Raw genomic sequence first — 20,000 nt, forward strand, 5'->3', positions numbered from 1 at the left:
CTCACACACACTCATTCTCTCTCTTGTCTGTCTCTCTCTCTCTTGTCTGTCTGTCTGTCTCTCTCTCTCTCTCTCTCTGTCTCTGTCTCTGTCTCTGTCTCTCTCTCTCGCTCTCTCTTTTTCTCTCTCTCTCTCTCGTCTCTCTCGTCTCTCTCGTCTCTCTCGTCTCTCTCGTCTCTCTCGTCTCTCTCTCTCTTGTCTGTCTGTCTCTTTCTCTTTCTCTTTCTCTTTCTCTTTCTCTCTCTCTGTCTCTGTTTCTGTCTCTGTCTCTGTCTCTGTCTCTGTCTCACTCATTCTCTCTCTCCCACTCTCCCCCAATCTCTCCCCTCTCCTCTTTCCCCCTTCCCTCCTCTTTTCTCCCCCCCCCCCTTTTTCTTCTCTCCCTCTGCCACCCCCCCCCCCCACCCTCTTCTCCTTCCCCCTACCCTACCTCATTTTTGTCCCTCCTTTCCTGCCCTTTTCCATCCTTTCCTGCCATCTTTCCCTCGTTCTTTCGCTTTCCCCGTTTTCTCCCCTCACCCCCTTCCCTCTTCCCCCCCCCCCCATCCTCTTTTTCTCCCCTAGCCTATTCTTCTCTTCACTCCCTCCTCCCCTCCAACCCCCTACCCATTCTCCCACCCCTCTGTCTCTCTCACACAGCAATCTTTCCCCCACAACTTCAGGCTCCAACTCCTCTTACAACTATTTTCACCACCACCCTCCTTATCTACCACTTATCCTCACCTCCCCAACCCCCACTATAAACAGTTCCTCTCTCTTTGCCAACCGACCCTTTTTTTGCACCTTACCCATTTCCCATTTTGACACCTATCCCCCTCCCCTGAGCCCCCGCCCCCCAACTCCTCTCACCCTATCCACCACTTCGCACTTTCCTTGTCCTCTCACTCGTCTATCGATCTTGTCAGAATCTTGTTGCATTTCCCTCCTCATCAGCTGTCGTGCTCATTCTATCCTTGCATGCTTCCTTCACCTCTTCAACTTGATGTCATGGGGCCTTCACCACTACCACCCTTATCCTCACATCATGACGCCCATTGCTCACACCACCTCACAGCATTTCATGAAATCCCCTCTCACTGTGCATCTCAAAGTTTTCCAGGTCATTTGATTTAAAGTCTCACTTCAGCTCAAACTTCACGTCAAATCAGAATCGATAGGGAAGCCAAATTGTATTGAGATGTCAGCATAGTCTCACTGTCGGACATTCACAGCTAGCATTCCATTTTGAATTTGGAAATTGAGATAGAATAAGATCTACTGATTGCATCTTTGTGAATTCCTCAGATTTCGAAATCCCAGGAACATGGTTCCTATATCTAGGACTGCTCGGACCTACTCCCGGGACTCGTGCTTTCCTCGGCTGCTTCCAATCTCTTCGATTTCTCTTTAACTTTCCTTTTCTTCCTTTCTTTCTTTTTTTTGTCCACCACCCATCCTCCCACCCACCACCCACATTTCCACTTCTTTGCTTCCTGGCAGACATGGCTGCAGCGCTACGGCTACCTTCCACCTGGCAACCTGCAAGCGCAGCTTCTTCGTCCACAGCGCTCCATCGTCGCCGCCGTCTCTTCGATGCAGCAATTCTACGGGATACCTGTGACCGGGAAGCTGGACGCATTGACCATACAGTGAGTCTTGGTAGTGGGACTGTTAAAATACTGTATTCAACTGCCAGGAAAAGTGTCTGCTCACGCCCGTAGGCCCGTGGTTGGGGGTGCCCACGGTAGGGTTGCCGCCATTGCAGTTGAGCGATGAATTCCTGAAATATGAAGGGAACGTGTGGCACTGTGATGGCAATAACGACGGTGGTGATCGCAGGTGGATGCAAAAACCTCGATGCGGGGTCCCCGATCAGTTTGGAAATGAGTTGAAGATGAATGTGCGTCGAAGGAAACGATACGCGCTCACCGGTCAAAAATGGCGATTCAAGCCGATCACGTACAGGTCAGGCTCTGTTTATTTGTTTTTGGTCCATCTGTCGTTTCCGTGAGACATCGTCGCACTGTTTACAAACCTCAATCGGCTTCTGGAAGCCAATTATATTACATATTTTTTATATATATATACATACAATACGATATATATATACAATATATATGTATCGTGGTCAAGGCAGGGCAGGAGCTTGATGCCATTGAACCTCACCCCTTATAAAGGGAAGAAGAAGAAGAGAAGATGTGTGTATGCGCCATTGCATGTGCCAGTGTGTGTGTGTCTCTCTCTGGTTTTTCTGTCTTTGTTCCTTATGCACGGCCACATCATTGAAGTTACAAACTCCAAACTTGGTGTACAAATACAACTTTGTGTCGAGAGTAACATAGGCTATGTGGTCGCGGCCTCACACGATGTGTGGGGGGCCGAGTGGGCCGGGTGGGCCTAAATTATCTATGTAAGTGTGTAATGTGCAGCGCCACCTGGTTGTGGTGACAGAGGGTATTACAACCTCTTTTTTTAAATGGGCAACGCTGAGTTTAAAGTGCTCTTCACACGGGTAAATTTGCCCTCCTTCACTTCTTCCTCCCCTAAAATGGAGGGACTTGTCAAAGCTCCCCCCCCCCCCCCCAAAACATATATATATATATATATATATATATACATATATATATAATATATATATATACACAGTATATCTCTCCCCCTTTCCCCTTCCCCTCCCTTTCCCCTTTGCCACTCCTCTCCACCCTACTCCTCCCCATCTCCCTACCCAACCCTTCCCCACCCCCCACCCTTTACCTCATCCCCTCTCCCCCTTACCTCCTTTCCCCCCTACCCTCTCCCTTCCCCCTCCCCTCCCCCATTCCTCCCCCCTTATTCCTCCCCACCCCCTTTCCTCTCCCCCCACCATTCTCCCCTCGTCTCTCCCCCCCACCTCTTCCCCCCCCCACCCCCACCCACTCCCCCTGGGAGACACCAGGTACTTTAACTAGTGGTATATGCACGTGTGTGTGGCTGGCAGGATAGTCTAGACAAGAGGTATGCATATTTCCGTCTGAGCTGTCTAGCCTGTGTTTGATTCCAGAGCCGACTATAAACTGTTGGATTGGTGATTCCCATATAGGGCGTTGCATCACATGGTACACACTGTACCTCGGACAGACGTCATCTACTAGCATCACAAGGCGAACATTAAAGCTCCCACGATGTCTTTCGCAAAGAGTGAATGCCAGCACCATGAGCAAGTTACAATTCCTGTCCGAATCACCTTCTGTCGAACGTCAGGCCTGGGCCGCCGGTTCATGAAAGACTTGGGCCAAAGACGTTCCCTGACCGACCCCACAAGGAGGTGGAAATAATTGGGGCTGTTAATGAAGTTGTAGTTGAAGACTTTGGAAGATATAAATGTACTTTTACAGGAATAACAAGACATTAGGACATACAACTGCACGTTGTTTTCATGAATTACATTACATGTACATTGGGGAAAAACGTGAAAATGTCCACTTTGTTGTGTCCCTCTCCCGCTACCCTATTATCTCCCTTTGTTGTGTCCCTCTCCCTCGACCCTGTTATCTCCTTTTGTTGTGTCCCTCTCCCTCTACCCTGTTATCTCCCTTTGTTGTGTCCCTCTCCCTCTACCCTGTTATCTCCCTTTGTTGTGTCCCTCTCCCTCTACCCTGTTATCTCCCTTTGTTGTGTCCCTCTCCCTCTACCCTGTTAACTCCCTTTGTTGTGTCCCTCTCCTTCGAACCTGTTATCTCCCTTTGTTGTGTCCCTCTCCCTCTACCCTGTTATCTCCCTTTGTTGTGTCCCTCTCCTTCTACCCTGTTATCTCCCTTTGTTGTGTCCCTCTCCCTCGACCCTGTTATCTCCTTTTGTTGTGTCCCTCTCCCTCTACCCTGTTATCTCCCTTTGTTGTGTCCCTCTCCCTCGACCCTGTTATCTCCCTTTGTTGTGTCCCTCTCCCTCTACCCTGTTATCTCCCTTTGTTGTGTACCTCTCCCTCTACCCTGTTATCTCCCTTTGTTGTGTCCCTCTCCCTCTACCCTGTTATCTCCCTTTGTTGTGTCCCTCTCCCTCTACCCTGTTATCTCCCTTTGTTGTGTCCCTCTCCCTCTACCCTGTTATCTCCCTTTGTTGTGTCCCTCTCCCTCTACCCTGTTATCTCCCTTTGTTGTGTCCCTCTCCCTCTACCCTGTTAACTCCCTTTGTTGTGTCCCTCTCCTTCGAACCTGTTATCTCCCTTTGTTGTGTCCCTCTCCCTCTACCCTGTTATCTCCCTTTGTTGTGTCCCTCTCCTTCTACCCTGTTATCTCCCTTTGTTGTGTCCCTCTCCCTCGACCCTGTTATCTCCTTTTGTTGTGTCCCTCTCCCTCTACCCTGTTATCTCCCTTTGTTGTGTCCCTCTCCCTCGACCCTGTTATCTCCCTTTGTTGTGTCCCTCTCCCTCTACCCTGTTATCTCCCTTTGTTGTGTACCTCTCCCTCTACCCTGTTATCTCCCTTTGTTGTGTCCCTCTCCCTCTACCCTGTTATCTCCCTTTGTTGTGTCCCTCTCCCTCTACCCTGTTATCTCCCTTTGTTGTGTCCCTCTCCCTCTACCCTGTTATCTCCCTTTGTTGTGTCCCTCTCCCTCTACCCTGTTATCTCCCTTTGTTGTGTCCCTCTCCCTCTACCCTGTTAACTCCCTTTGTTGTGTCCCTCTCCTTCGACCCTGTTATCTCCCTTTGTTGTGTCCCTCTCCCTCTACCCTGTTATCTCCCTTTGTTGTGTCCCTCTCCCTCTACCCTGTTATCTCCCTTTGTTGTGTCCCTCTCCCTCTACCCTGTTATCTCCCTTTGTTGTGTCCCTCTCCCTCTACCCTGTTATCTCCCTTTGTTGTGTCCCTCTCCTTCTATCCTGTTATCTCCCTTTGTTGTGTCCCTCTCCCTCTACCCTGTTATCTCCCTTTGTTGTGTCCCTCTCCTTCAACCCTGTTATCTCCCTTTGTTGTGTACCTCTCCCTCTGCCCTGCAGGTGTTGGGCTTCCATGCTTCCCTCTGTGTTAGATTCTGTTCTGTGTTCTTGCTCTTCCATGAGCCTCAACTTTGTACACAAAAAAAAGAAAAACCAACACAGTATACGGGATTTGAACTCGCGGTCCAGAGGTCAAACAGCCCAATTAGCTTGATCTTATCGGTTAAGTCGGCCATGCACATGAGTTGGGAAAGTGGAGTGGAAATTCCTGGTTCGTACCATCCTCAGATGTTCTGAGTCCCCGCAACTAACGCGTTCTCTTCTACACAGCTAACTGGTGTTCAGTTACCCCCTGGATGTTTTGAATGAATGAAAATTCGTGTTTGGAACTCTCTCCTGAGAGCACATCGAATGGATCACGGATGCAAAGCCATTGCTCAGAACCCTCGCTTGCTAGCTCCCTCTTTGAGTTCTAAACATACTTTGGTGAGGCCAAATGAGCCGAGAGGGAGAGAGAGGAGAGGAGAGGAGAGGGGGGGGGGGGAGGGGAAAGGCAGAGAGACGGTGAGAAGTTCATTACATTTTCATGAGCTTTTGAAACCGTACGTCGTAAAATAATATTGTTTTTTGTGGCAATGATCCGAGCGTTTAAGCTTTATTCTTTTCTTTTACTATTTCCTGATCAACCAAATTGTGTCGTTTTAGTAAAGTTGGGTTTGTTTTCTACACACGTTCCCCTTTATTTATCGAACGTTCCCCTTTATTTATCGAACGTTCCCCTTTATTTATCGAACGTTCCCCTTTATTTATCGAACGTTCCCCTTTATTTATCGAACGTTCCCCTTTATTTATCGAACGTTCCCCTTTATTTATCGAACGTTCCCCTTTATTTATCGAACGTTCCCCTTTATTTATCGAACGTTCCCCTTTATTTATCGAACGTCCCCTTTATTTATCGAACGTTCCCCTTTATTTATCGAGCGTTCCCCTTTATTTATCGAACGTTCCCCTTTATTTATCGAGCGTTCCCCTTTATTTATCGAACATTCCCCTTTATTATCGAACGTTAGTTTGTAATAAATTATGATACGCTTAGTACGTGTTTTTCTACTTGTTGCGTATTTTCAGCATTCAGAACTTTACTCCCAAACTCGGTCGAGCGGCCACGAGAAACGCAATCCGCCATGCCTTCGCCGTGTGGGAGGAAGCGGCACCTCTGGCCTTCTTGGAGATCCCGTCGTCGTCGTCGTCCACTCATCATCCCAACGCCGACATCCTGGTCTTCTTCGCATCCCGGTTTCACGGCGACGGCTCCCCATTCGACGGCGAGGGCGGGTTTCTGGCGCACGCGTACTTCCCCGGGCCCGGGATCGGAGGGGACATGCACTTCGACGCGGATGAGCCGTGGACTCTCATGTCTGCTCGCCTTGAGGGTAACGTCTGGGAAGGGTTGGATTAATGCATATGAGGTGTGGTGCAGAAAATGATTAAGGAAATGATGCATTGGTGGGACAGAAGGGAAGAATGTTTATGGGTTGACCTGATGTTGCTCCCATATGAGCACGTGACTCCTGATGCTCGGACACCATTATCAAATCCCGGACACTGTATTGGTTTGTCCTTGTCCTGCATGTGATGTCTGTACAAGCTTCACACAATGAGCCTTAGATCAGTGTAAAACAACAACAACTAGAATAGCACTCGGTCGAGAGCATACCTCCACCTGGTTGGCCATATCACTCAATGGTGAAGAATCACTTAAAAAAATTAAATAATTTTCATATCCGAATCCATATTCAGATCTTCACCAAAATCGAATCGAAGCTATTTGTCCTTGTCAGACACCCAATCGGTCCACCAAGTTTCGTCCAAATCCGTCCACAACCTTTTGAGATATCCTGCTATGTATCGTTTTTGGCCGTATCTCCCAATGGTGAAGAATCACTTAAACAAATTATAGTAGCCGAATCCGGATCTTCACCAAAATCTAATCATTTCGTCCTTGTGACATATGCTACATCTCTGCCAAATTTCGTCTGAATCCGTCCACAACTTTTTGAGATTTTTTTTCACAAACAAACAAACAAACAAACAAATGGACAAACAGACAGGGGTGAAAACATAACCTCCATCCACCTTTGGTGGCGGAGGTAACAATGACGACAAGCACAAGAGATGCACTGATTGGTTGAGGGTTCTCAATTTGGATTACCAAAGGCAATAACATCCAAGTGGAGGTGCATAAACTCCACCCTATTCGCTAACTTACAATTCACGATAGGGTACACAAGGTGAATTGTGTATCCATTCCAACGAGTCATTGTGCAGACAGGGCGAGCGCCTCCGTTAAGTGCATCCAAACAAGTGGTTAAACCCCTCTAATGAGGTTTGGTGGGATGGTGGTCCGCTTCAGTCCAGACACCCTGGAGGTTTTCGAAGATAAGGAGGAGCCAAAGTGGATCCCGCAATCTGGACTTCTCTTTTGTGCCGAACTTATCGTGGCCATGCACGCCACAATATGAGCGCCCGTAGATGAGCTGGTAGACCGGGGTCGTGCACGCCACAATATGAGCACCCGTAGATGAGCTGGTAGACCGGGGTCGTGCACGCCACAATATGAGCCCCCGTAGATGAGCTGGTAGACCGGGGTCGTGCACGCCACAATATGAGCGCCCGTAGATGAGCTGGTAGACCGGGGTCGTGCACGCCACAATATGAGCACCCGTAGATGAGCTGGTAGACCGGGGTCGTGCACGCCACAATATGAGCCCCCGTAGATGAGCTGGTAGACCGGGGTCGTGCACGCCACAATATGAGTGCCCGTAGACGAGCAGCTAGACGAGCATCAACATCCATCTCGTGTTCTTCCGATAAGGCCACGGGGGTTCTGGCTGTCCTTTTCGATGGCTGCTTTTTATTCTTCCGCTTCGGTTGACTTTTATCTTTTCCGTAGTCTTGTCTGTTTTTGTAAGGCGAAGGAGGCCTGTGCAAGAATGCTTTGTACTTTATACGGAGAGGTTTATTGTGTCGAACACGGTGTGCAGGCGGACAATGAGACACGAAACAGAAGGGAAAGATCAGAGTTTGTGTCTGTGTCCATCTATCGTTGCTTTCCCATTTACTCCATACTGTTTCATCCTACCGATGTTGCACCCAATGACTCATTTAATCACCGTCTTGCACTTTTCTCACACACACTCGCACTCACCTCAAACCTTCCACACCATTCCACCATTCTTGCTCTGACGAACCCTCCTTATCCTTATTGTTCCTCCTTTAGCTGTCTTTGTGTAATACCTGTTGTGATTTGTCTCTCGGAATGTGCCAGATGCTTGATGCCTCCATTTTCCATGCTGTGAATGTTGTCCGATTTTCCTCATAAACCATGCTGGATACTCCATGCTTTGAGTGCTGTAATAATGACTTGGAAGATCAGGGTGACCCATGCATACCTTGCGCCATAGGAAACGACCTCTTTCTGGTGGCCGTGCACGAATTGGGCCACTCGCTGGGTCTGGAGCATTCCAATGACCCAACGGCCATTATGGCCCCTTTCTACCAGCACATGGACACGGACAATTTTCTACTCCCATACGACGACCGCCTGGGTATTCAGCAGATCTACGGTACGCACCGCATCACTCTACATCTGCCGGGCCTTTCCTTAGACGATATACATTGAAGTGGTTTTCATTTTTATAGAGCACATCCTGCATGGCTTCTGGGTTCCAGGTCTCCCAAACAGTGATCCCGCGCCAACGAGAATGTTACCGACCCTGGCACCACCAAAGGTGTACATCCCGACAAAAGGAGCGGCTCCTGGGAACCGGGAACCCCTCGAGCCCAGGAGCCGGCCAGGAAAGCCTCCAGATATCTGCGAAGGGAACTTTGACACCCTGGCTGTTCTACGTGGAGAAATGTTTGTATTCAAGGTGTGATGATACAGCGATAACAGTTGCAACAGAGACCAAGTTCCTTTTACCTTTTTTTTTTCTTTTTTTTTTAACGACAAGCCATATCACCTTTAACTGTATTTTCGTTGGCCTTGCAGACTCCCTAACCTTTCCAAACATTCATTTTCTACTACATTCTCAGAGATAGGTTTGGCATTCTATTCTGCTTTATATGTTACTTGCAAAATCGAAGACTTTTAAAGTATATTGGTTGGTCTTGTGCGTTTTTCTCTGTTTGTCTGTCAATCGTCTACAGGTCGCAATTTTAAACCGATCTTCACAAAACTTCACCAAACAGTAGAGTCGGTCACAATTGAGAAGCCTATTGATTTTGAGGTCAAAGGTCATCTTGAGGTCGAATTTCTAAAATTGCCATTCTTCATCCGATTGGCTTTAAAATTAAACGACATTTGCATACCGAGTCACTAAATTGGGAAACAAACTATTTCTGAGGTCAAATGTGAACTCAAGGTCAAACTTCTAAAATCATCCATTTTCATCTGAAAAATCGTCCATTTTCATCCGATTTTTTTTTTTTGTATACAAGATCGAGGCTCGTGAAAGAGCGAAAATCAGAATTAAAATCAAGGAGAATTCAATTTTTCAATTTCAAATTTTTTTCAAATTTTTTTTCAAATTTTTTTTTTTTTTTTTAAATTTCAAATTTTCAAAGAAATTTTCAAATTTCAAATTTTCAATTTTTCTATTTTTCAATTTCAATTCAATTCAATTCAATTCAAAATCAATCAATCAATCAAAATCAGAATTAAAATCCGAGCCTCCGTTAGTTCTAAAGGCCCCCCAAAACAAATCGCATATATTCCTAATGAAAAAACTCCGGAGTTCCTAAATCCCAAATCCCATGCCATCCGATGTCAATCCATATATCCACACCTCGCTACGAACGTTATGCATCTAATGATAAGCATAAGAACTTGATAATTAAACAGCAGTTTCTTTCCCAATTCAGTGAGGCACTATGCAACTATTTTAATGTCAAAAGGTCAAAGATCACCAAGATCAAACTTCTAAAACCATCAATTTTCATCTGAAAAATCATCAATTTTCATCCGAATAACTTGAAGATTCAGTAGCAATTGCATCGTGCATCACTGAATTGGGAAACCAACTATTTTTGAGGTCAAAGGTCAACTCAATGTCAAACTTCTAATATCACCAATTTTCTTCAGAAAAATCATCAATTTTCATCCGATTGACCCGAGCTTTGATTGAGATCGTCAATTATAATCTCAATGAAATGGTCAATTTGATGTATCCATGGCAACTTTTTGTTTTGGGAAGGGGTGGATTTTGCAAGTATCGTACCCTGCATGGCGTCTTCTTGTTTATTTATTTATTTATTTATTTTGACTGCTCTCGACTCGACATTTTAAGGTGGAGTTGTTGGGTGAGAGGTGAGAATTGTTTAGATTGTGAAAGCGAAAGGATGAAGAACCCAGGATGGGTCAAGCAAAACCCGCCCTTTTTACATACGTCATATGTAGATTCACTTACCTTGGTGGTGTGTGTGTTGCATCATCACGCTAGATTTGAGGATCGAAGTAGTTTTTCCAAAATTGTACCGATAAAAATTCAGTCTTCCAACATTCTCACAATTCCTGTAATAGACGTTGTCAATTTGCAGCCCTATCGGCAAGTTGTAGGAGGCCCGTACGACAATACGACATCATCCTCGAATCTTAAAGCAGTGATTGGATTCTTCTTTTGTTCTATTGTTCCAACAGGATTCTGCAGAGGTAGCACCAAGTTCCAAATTCCTACCGGCTTTGGTCGGACGTCGGGCCTGGTCAGCCGGTTCATGATAGATTCGGACCAAGAGTACGTGGTCTGTTTTCCACCCGCCTCAACTTAATGGGGAAATGGGATTTGAGATGTAAAAATGCAGCATCTCGTGTTTTTTGCAAAGAACGACGCGAATTGATTGTGTGACGCTGAATTTTATAATCGCTGCTAATGAAAAGTGCAAAAAAGAAAAGAACCACATTTAGAGGCCATTTTTCCCTGCAGAGCAGGGGTTGGCCTTTTTTGGGCACCTGGTCCCCTTTTTGAAGCAATGTTGTATGGCCGGATGGCTCTTCCTGCCACCAACCCTGTTAGTCGCCTCTTGCGCCACACGGGGAATTACCAGTGAACTGGTACTCAATTTGCGGACCTCGGAAGTATGACAGGCTGAGTCAACCCCCCTGGCGTTAATTCGGTGATTGACCGGGATTCGAACCCAGGATCCTAGGATCCCAAGCCGGCACCCGAACCGCTAAGCCAACACCAGGCTTGCTCATGAAAAGTGCGCAATATCAAAATGTGAGAAACGAGAGCCAAGCACAGCCTCGTGTTTCTGACCCGATGCGAGTAGTCGCTGCTCCATTGGGAGTTGAAGGTGCATCGTGACTGTGGCAAGTTGTATGCCGGGCCTATGTGAAGGCCCTCGGAATCAATTGAGCGGTAAGCTTGTGAAAGTGAAGTCTATAAACCACGGCCTGGCCATCCGTAATCGAGGCCCGCGCTGCCTGTTTGTATCAGCGTTGTCCGATCTCATGAGTGGTTTTACTCGTTGAGGGATCGGTCGATTATTTTGAATGTTTGCTTATGGCTTCAACACAAACTCCTCGTTTGCTTTTCTGATGTGGCGTCAGCAGTGGGTTTCATGTTTGCAAACGTGATGGTTAATGTGTAATCCATGGCAAATCCTCGCTAAATAACAGGTGCCTCAGCTAGGAGATTCAAGGTCAAGCTAGGTCAAGGACATTTTTATTTTTTTTATTTTTATACAAGGGTCGAGGCTCGTGTAAGACTACTGTCCCTTATTTACCCTACTGTCTACTGTCTACTGTCTCCCTACTGTCCCTTATTTACCCGACTGTCTACTGTCTACTACTATCTACTACTGTCTCCCTACTGTCCCTTATTTACCAACTGATTTCTCTGAAACCCAATGCAGTCCTTCATTGATCACAAAAAAGACAAACTGACACATAAAACATATGATAAAGGGAGCGGGAGAGCAAGATGGAGAGCAGGGACATCGGGAGATCTGTGGGAGGGATAGGGCTTGGGGAGGAGGAAGGAAGGGGTGGGAGAGGAAAGGGAATGGGTGGGAGAGGTAAAACAACACATGGACACAGCTAGGACTTCCAGGAAAGAAGTCGGTATTTCGAAAAAGTGGATCTGGGGTGAATTAACGGGGGTAGAAAAGATCAAGGTTTTGGATGGGGGAAGATAAGAGATGGTGGTGGACAGCTGTTTAAAAGACCTGGAGAGATCCAAAGGTTTGAAGCGCACAGGAACAGGCAGAACGAATAGCCGGCTTTGTGTCATTTTGGAAGAGGACCGCGTCCTCCGCAAGGCATTCCGAGACTTTAACCCAGGACACGAACCGAGCATCCCTGCTGCCCTGATGTCCCGTTAATTTTCTCCGGCTATGGAGATGTTTGCTTTTTTCCCATCGATCTTGAATGTCAATGCACAAAACCTGACGATGCATGGAATTGATTACAAACGCACTTGAGCGATAGTCACACGCAGGCCGGATACAGGGAAATGGATCCTTTTGTTCGAACTTGGGGCCGATGGTGGATTCACGATTGCAGTTCTAGTCCAGGCGGTCCCCTTTCTCTTTCCCACATGCATGATCCTTGCAGCAGACGTTCCTTCTGGTAGTTGAGCCACTGTATTGTACACCTCACAAATGAGCTTTAGGTCAGTCCAAGTAAGTGTCGATAAGAAAATCTTGCTGACAGGGTGATCATAACCATTGCTTTTTGGAGGCCATAACCATTGCCCATCAATCCCGTTGCTTTTTCCCGTGGTATGAACCGACACAAAAATTTCCCCTTCACGACATCCTTGCTCTGCTAGCCCGCAGGATGACGTCACATCTCTGGAAATTTAATGTTAGGATTAAATACTGTTCTCCCCTATGGAATGGTGCTCCTGCCTCACACCTGGCTCGGCTTCACGCTGTTGAATCCAAAGCTTTCAGAATCATTGGAATCTCCCGCGATGAAGCTATCTCTGAGGGCCTTTCACTCACTCACCGCAGGCAGGTAGGTGGTCTTTCTGTCTTCTACCGACTCCTCTCCGGCCTTGCTCCCCCAGCTCTCTCTGTGCTCTGTCCCCCAAATATTCCTACAGGTCGCACAAGATCTGCCAGCAAGCCTCTGATGGTGAAACTGCCGAAATCTCGGCTCTCTGCTCACCTTCACTCTTTCATTCCTCTTTTCTCCCACCTCTGGAACAAACTCCCACACTCACTTCAATCACACTCCTCCCTCCAGGTCTTCAAAACAGCTGTTCACCACCATCTCTTATCTTCCCCCATCCAAAACCTTGATCTTTTCTACCCCCACTAATTCACCCCAGATCCACCTTGTTTGAAATTCCAACTTCTTTCCTGGAAGTCTTGGCAGTGTCCATATGTTTTATACCTCTCCCACCCCCCCCCCCCCCCCTTCCCATGCCTCCCCCCCAAAGCCCTCTCCCTCCCACAGTTCTCTCGATGTCTCCATGTCTCTCGGTCCCTGCTCTCAAATGTTGTGTTTGTGTCCTTCCCCCTCTCTCCCCATCTTGTCTACCGCTCCCGATGTTATTTGTTTTGTGTGTCTGTTTGTCTTTCTGTGTGATTAATGTTCGCTCTTTCACGAGCCTCGATCTTGTATACAAAAAAAAAAAAAAAAAAATAACAGGCTAATCACGACTACTACGTTAACCATCCCAATTATTCCAACCTTCTAGTGCGGTCGGCTGAAGTCTTCGACCAATTTGTTCCATAAATTTATTTTCAGGCATGGTGTTAAACTTATCTTTCAGCTTGCCTCCAATAACATGCCTACTCTTCATTGAAAGATACTGAAAGATCTTTCACATCCCCTATACAATACTTGCGGAGGGGACAGCCGACATGAGATCCATCAACCCGAGGGATGGTGCACTTAGACATATTACATATATATACTACATATACTACATATACTACATACGTTATATGGTCGAGGGTCCGGCGTCACGTCCGCAGCTAGTTATCACCAGCCTTGGACAGATGAACCGAACCAGCTATAACTCTCGAGGCCATCTCCGAATATGGCGGTTATGACGCGAGTGGGTTGGAAGAAACACGAAGCGTTTAACTTCACGAACACAACCAAGAACACGAAAAACGAAAATGTAACATTAATTATTTATAATAAAATGAGGTGCAGAATGAAAATAAAGAAAATAAATGCTGAAGTAAAATGCTAAATTGAGGTACCTCCACACGGACACAAACACGCACACAGGGTAAAGTAATAATAATAATAACACATTTATTTTATATAGCGCTTTTCAAGAAGCCCAAAGGCGCTTAATAATTGAGTCGGTGAGAGGATTGCATGTCCATCAGAGCCGAATGGGGTGTGTGCGTAAGGTGGGTGAGGAGGAGGTACAGCAACGCAGTGCCTTTGAAAAGGGGACACGTAAGACGGCCGGGAGAAACAGCCAGGTAGCAAACCACAGTGTTGTATGTCCTGGGGTTGTACTTCAGCAGGGAAAGGATGTGAGGAGGAGAGTGAAATGGCCAGGTATGGGAGAAAGGGAAGTATGGGAGAGAATGGATGGAGTGATGTGTGGGGCGCTTCATAGGTTGAAAGGAAGGGTGGAAGATAGATTGAGAAAGATGAATGAGATTGTGTTTGAGTATGCATGTGTGTCACGTTTGGAGTGAACGAGTGTGTAGAGAGGGGTGAGAAGGAGGCATGTTTGAGCAGGAGGCAGAGGGAGATCCATGAGTTGAGAATGGAGTTGAGGAGTTTGAATGGAAGATGGAAGAGGGCAGTGGAAGGGGAGAGGAATGGGCTTGAGGTGTTGACGAAGCAGGTGAGGATGAGGTGGTGAAGTTGAAGAGAGTGGAAAGGATGAAGAGGCGAAGAACGGAGAGGCAGAGGAAGAGAAAGAGGTTCTTTGAGAAGCCTTTTCAGTTTATGAAAGATCTGTTGGAGCCGTCTCGAGGTGGTGTACTGAAGGTACCAAAGGAAGAGTTGGAAGGTCACCTGCGTGTCACGTATGCAGACACAAGGAGGAACGAAGTGGTGGAGGACATCGAAGGATTGGTGAGACCGACAGAGCCAGGTGTTCCATTTGATTTGTCAGAGCCAAAGATGTCTGAGATTGAGGCAGTTTTGAGGAAGGCACGGGTGGCATCGGCTCCAGGACCAAGTGGAGTGCCATACAAGGTGTTTAAGAGTTGTGAAGGCATCAGGCAGTATCTGTGGAAGGCTCTGAAGGTGGTATGGAGGCAAGGAGTGGTGCCCAGTCAATGGACTAGGGCGGAAGGAGTTTATATTCCAAAGCAGGAGGAGGCTGTGACACTGGAGCAGTTTAGACCAATATCATTGCTCGATGTAGATGGGAAGATATTGATGAGTGTCTTTGCGGCACGGCTCTCAGGCTTCATCAGAGGGAATGGTTTTGTGGATTGTTCTGTGCAGAAGGCAGGAATACCAGGATCACCAGGATGCATTGAACACTCGGCAATGGTCTGGCAAGTGTTACAGGAGGCAAAGAGGCAAAGGAAGGATGTGGCGGTGGTATGGCTGGATTTGGAGAATGCATATGGGTCAGTGCCGCATGCCTTGATCAGGTATGCCATGGATTTCTTTTGGGTGCCACGGAGATTTAGGGATTTTTTGATGGCATATTATGATCAGTTTTGCATGCGGTTTGCGACACAGTCCTATGTAACAGAGTGGCAGAAGTTTGAAGTGGGGATCCCGATGGGATGTACCATCTCCCCGATTTTGTTTGTGCTGGTTATGGAGTTGTTGATACGTGCGGTGAGTGGACATGGGAAAGAAGTGGAGCTAGCCCCTGGTCAGAGGTTGCCAGCAATGTTTGCTTTCATGGATGACCTGACAGTTGTCCAATAGTCCGCTGATGCAGCAGTAGAGGTACTGGGACAACTGGAAAGGTTGATGCGGTGGGCAAGAATGGGATTTTAAAGCAAGAAAGTCGAGGAGTGTGGTAGTGAGACGAGGAGTGGTGGATAACATGCACAGGTTTGAGCTGGGAGGGGAGGTGGTTCCATCATTGGTAGAGGCCCCTGTGAAGAGTTTGGGAAGATGGTATACAGTGGAGTTGAATGATGTGGGAAGAGTGGAGGAGGTCAGAAACAAGCTTTTGAGAGGTTTGAAGAGGATTGATGGATGTGGTTTGCCAGGTAAATTGAAGGTATGGTGTTTGAAGTTTGGGTTGATGCCACGAGTATTGTGGCCATTGATGATGTATGATATTGCAATTTGGCATGTAGAGAGGATGGAGGTTGTGGTGAGTGGGTTTGTGAGGAGGTGGTTGGGAGTGCCACGCTGTTTGACGAACATTGCCTTTTATGGTCAGGGTGGAAAACTCCAGTTTCCCTTGACATCATTAACCGAGGAGTTGAAGGTGGTGAGGGTGCGGGAGTTCATGATGTTGCGGGATTCAGGTGATGCAGTGGTAAAGAATGCTCTCCCAGAGAAGAAGGGAAGTCGGAAGTGGAATGCAAGAGCAGAGGTGGACGAGATGGAGGAGCAGTTGCAACAGGAGGAGGTCATGGGGATTGTACAGCATGGGAAGCATGGCTTGGGGTGGATGAAGCATGAGCGATGGGGAAAGGCATGTGTGAAAGAGAGGAGGAAGATGGTTGAGAGGGAGGTGAGAAGAAAGGAAGAGGAGGGGATATATGTGAAAGCAGTCGGTCAGGCACAGCAAGGTGCTTGGACTAAGTGGGAAGGTGTGCGGGTGAGGATATTGAAGTGGCAAGAGATTTGGAGGATGGAGCCAAGATTGTTGAATTTCCTGTTGCAGGCAACGTAGTGTTGCGGTTCTGAGAAAGTGTACATATTTGATTAATAACGGTTAAAGGTTCTGCCCCCATAGTTAGTCCACATGCAACACGTAGGTCACCTTAGAACGTTAGTTATTTCTTAGTATATGTGAGATAAGGCCATTTCCAATAGTGATACCTGCGTTGTGTAAAAGAAATAAATAAGAGTAGGCCCCGTTCATTTTGCAGCCCTCCCTCCAATCGACCCCATTGCACACCATCCAGTCTGCACCCCATTCCCCATTGCGCCCATCCAGTCTGCACCCCATTGCCCCTCGCATTAGGAGGCTGAAACCAGCCAAATGCCACGAGGTGAGGCCTGGAAAAGGGGCGGAGCGCAAGGGTGGGGGTGTGGTCACTTCAAGCAGACATCAAGGGCGGAGCTGGTAAGACCCCAACAACCAACCAGGGCTCTGTGGGCATGGCTTAAGGGGCGTGGTGAGAACGTGGCTGGGACATTCGAGAGGGTTCGCTAAGCGGCGTTATATAACCACGAGCACAAAGCCCTTCCACAGGACTGAGCTCGCTCGCATGAAGAGGACTGACGCAACTGCGATCGTTGATCAAAAGGACTCGCAAGTGGAGAGCGTGATAAAAGGACTTATGCGGTTTTTGAGCACTTGAGGATATTCGCGCATTACCAAGGACTGGAGAGTATAAGCGCTTTGTGAAAGGATTGTCACGTTTGGCATTGATTGCAAGAACTTGTTGGGGGTTTGGCTTTGGGCTTGCTGAGACCGCCAGTATAACCGCCTAGCCGGTTCGTTTATTACGTACGCGGCCGTGAGCCATGGAATAACCGCCCAGCCTAGCTCACCTTTCCCATATAATTGTCCGATCCGCGCCAACGACACGCGGAGAGCTTGCCTGCCGTCTACCATCTCCTTCGTGGTACGAGTCGGGGACCGGAGCGAGCTGTGGACGCCATCTGTGGACCCTCAACCCGACCATCTACAACCCCCGTGTGAGTCTGAGTCTGAGTGTGAACAGGCCCGTGTCCAGGGATAAGTTAAGACTGTTATAAGGCTGCCCTGTGTATCTGCTTCTTCTTCTTCACTGTACATTGCTGCTCCTTCTCCTTCATTGTACAAAGTCTCATAAATTACTTGTTCTTCCTGTTTCCTCTTAATTCGACCGTTTTAGTGATTTCTCCATTGGGTAAACGTGGCACGATTAGGAACCGCTCCAATCGGGTTAGTTCCTGTTAACGGCCCGAATCGCGGCTCGCTATCGCTCGGCGTGTCCACTAAAACCGTGGTTCGGGTGGGGTTATTTCCTTGCTTCCTGGGAGGCGCTGGTATTAGGTACTAGGACTAATTCGACCTACCACCCTATTCAGCGCTGACCGGAAGGAACGTGATAGCCCCGGATCACGTCGGCTAGATAAAAGACAAGAGGATTCATCCCCCCTTGGTAAGGGGAAGGCCGACGTTTTGAGATCCACAACAGTATGATGTGCTTCCGTCACCAGTAAACTTGAGATTGTGGGGGTTGTTGCAGGAGGAGAGATGTTATTTGTGTGGAGGTGTGGGAACGGTGCAGCATGCACTGAGTGCATGCTCAGTAGCATTGGCAGCAGGAAGATGCAGGTGGCGACATGATCAGGTGCTGGCGGTGGTGGTGCAGATGGTGCAACAAGAGGTGCTGAGATCGAAAGAGAGAAGAGTGGAGAAGGAGACTGATGGGAGAGAGGTGTGGTTTGTCAAAGAGGGCCAAGTGGTAAGAGGTGGGAAGAGGAGGAGGTGATGAGCAAGAGGGCTGTCAGATGCTTGTGATTGGCAGGTGGTGGCAGACCTAAAGCCACAATTGGTATTCCCAGAGGAGATCTGTGTGACAAGGTTGCGGCCTGACATTGTCATTTGGTCAGGTGCAACAAAACAGGTCATCTTAGGGGAATTGTCGGTACCTTGGGAAGAGAACATGGAGGAGGTGCACGAGAGGAAGAGAGGAAAGTACAGTGAGCTGGAGGCAGAGTGCCGGGAGAAGGGTTGGCGAGTTTCGTGTCAGCCATTTGAGGTGGGGTGTAGAGGGTATATTGGCAATTCCTTTTCTGCATTTCTTGCTAGGCTGGGAGTGTGTGGGACAGAAAGAAGGAGGATGTGTGACAAGGTGGCCCAGGTTGCCTTGAAAGGCTCATTTTGGATATGGAGGAAGTTTATGGAGGCACGTCGAACGGTGTAGGTTGGTTGTGTTTTTTTTTGTTTTGTTTTTTTGTTACCATTATTATTTATTATTTTGTGTATATGAGTGAGTGGGTGAGGGTGTGTGTTTTTGCATGAATTAATTTTTGCATGAGTGTGTTTTTGTGTGTTGGGTGGTGTATGATGTAAGGGTAGGTGATTGGTTGGTTGGTGTTGTGTGTGTATGGGTGTGTATGTGTGTGTGTATGAATGATCTGATGTGTTTTATTGGTGAGTGGTGAAGGGTATAAAGGTGGGTGTTTGAGTGTTCCACCATGTTTGTTTGGTGCTGTGGATTCTGGATGTGGAGGTGTTGTTGTTGTTGTTGTTGTTCGCACTGGCTGGGGGTGGGGGTACGTACGCATCCAGGTGCAGTTGCTGCATGTGGATGTGTATGTGCCCCTGCTGGCCCACCTTAGCTGACCGTATCGAGGTTGATGGGCCGAAACGGGATGATGCTGAGGCCCTCGACTGAGGATCCGGTCAGTACGGCACACTTGTGACCAGGTGTGTTTTGAACTTGTGTTTATATATATTGTTGCGGATTCGGGGGTCGGCGCTCCCCTTACCAAGCGGGGGTTAATCCCCTTGTCTTTTAAGCTGGCCGCCCCCCAATCCTGGAAATTATAACGCTCCTTTCCGGTCGAGATTGGCCAGGGTGATTGGTCAATGGAGTCCCAAATACCTGACCGCCAATCCGACCGCAAAGCAGGGAGATAACTCCCGCTCGGACCACGGACAAGATGGGAATTGCCGAGCGGTTTAGCAATCCGCGGCCCGAGCCGTTAACAATAAAACTAAACCCGATCCTGAGCGGTTCCGAAATCGTGCCACAGGTACTCAATTGGAAGGAAAGACGGAGGTGATCGAATAAGAGGAAACCAGAGTAAGGGAAGAACAAAGAGTGGGTTTATTAATTATTTACAAGACCCAAAGAAGAGGAAACGAAAGCATGTACAAGAAAGGAGAAACAAAAGGACACAGGGCAAGCTTATCTATACAGTCTTACTTAACCCCAGGACAAACAGACAGACTTACACGGGAGGGTAGTGGTAGGAGGGGAAGGGTCCAAGCAGATGGTCCAGGCGATGGGATCCGACTCCGGTCCACTCGAGTCCGG

At 47.7% G+C, this 20,000-nt stretch overlaps 1 protein-coding gene across 1 annotated transcript in view; it reads left to right on the forward strand.

The window, feature by feature from the left end:
* The window catches only part of LOC137427132 (matrix metalloproteinase-16), a 69,244-nt gene that overhangs the window by 40,218 nt on the left and 9,026 nt on the right, over window positions 1-20,000 (forward strand). The window contains exons 3-7 of the mRNA XM_068116322.2: window positions 1,480-1,628; window positions 1,819-1,944; window positions 6,021-6,325; window positions 8,357-8,518; window positions 8,625-8,824. Coding sequence (XP_067972423.1) covers window positions 1,480-1,628; window positions 1,819-1,944; window positions 6,021-6,325; window positions 8,357-8,518; window positions 8,625-8,824 — 942 coding nt within the window. The remainder of the gene's footprint in view (window positions 1-1,479; window positions 1,629-1,818; window positions 1,945-6,020; window positions 6,326-8,356; window positions 8,519-8,624; window positions 8,825-20,000) is intronic.

Source organism: Myxine glutinosa, chromosome 5 (genome assembly GCF_964187855.1).
Source record: "Myxine glutinosa chromosome 5, kmMyxGlut1.1, whole genome shotgun sequence".
In the NCBI taxonomy this organism is placed as follows: Eukaryota; Metazoa; Chordata; class Myxini; order Myxiniformes; family Myxinidae; genus Myxine; species Myxine glutinosa.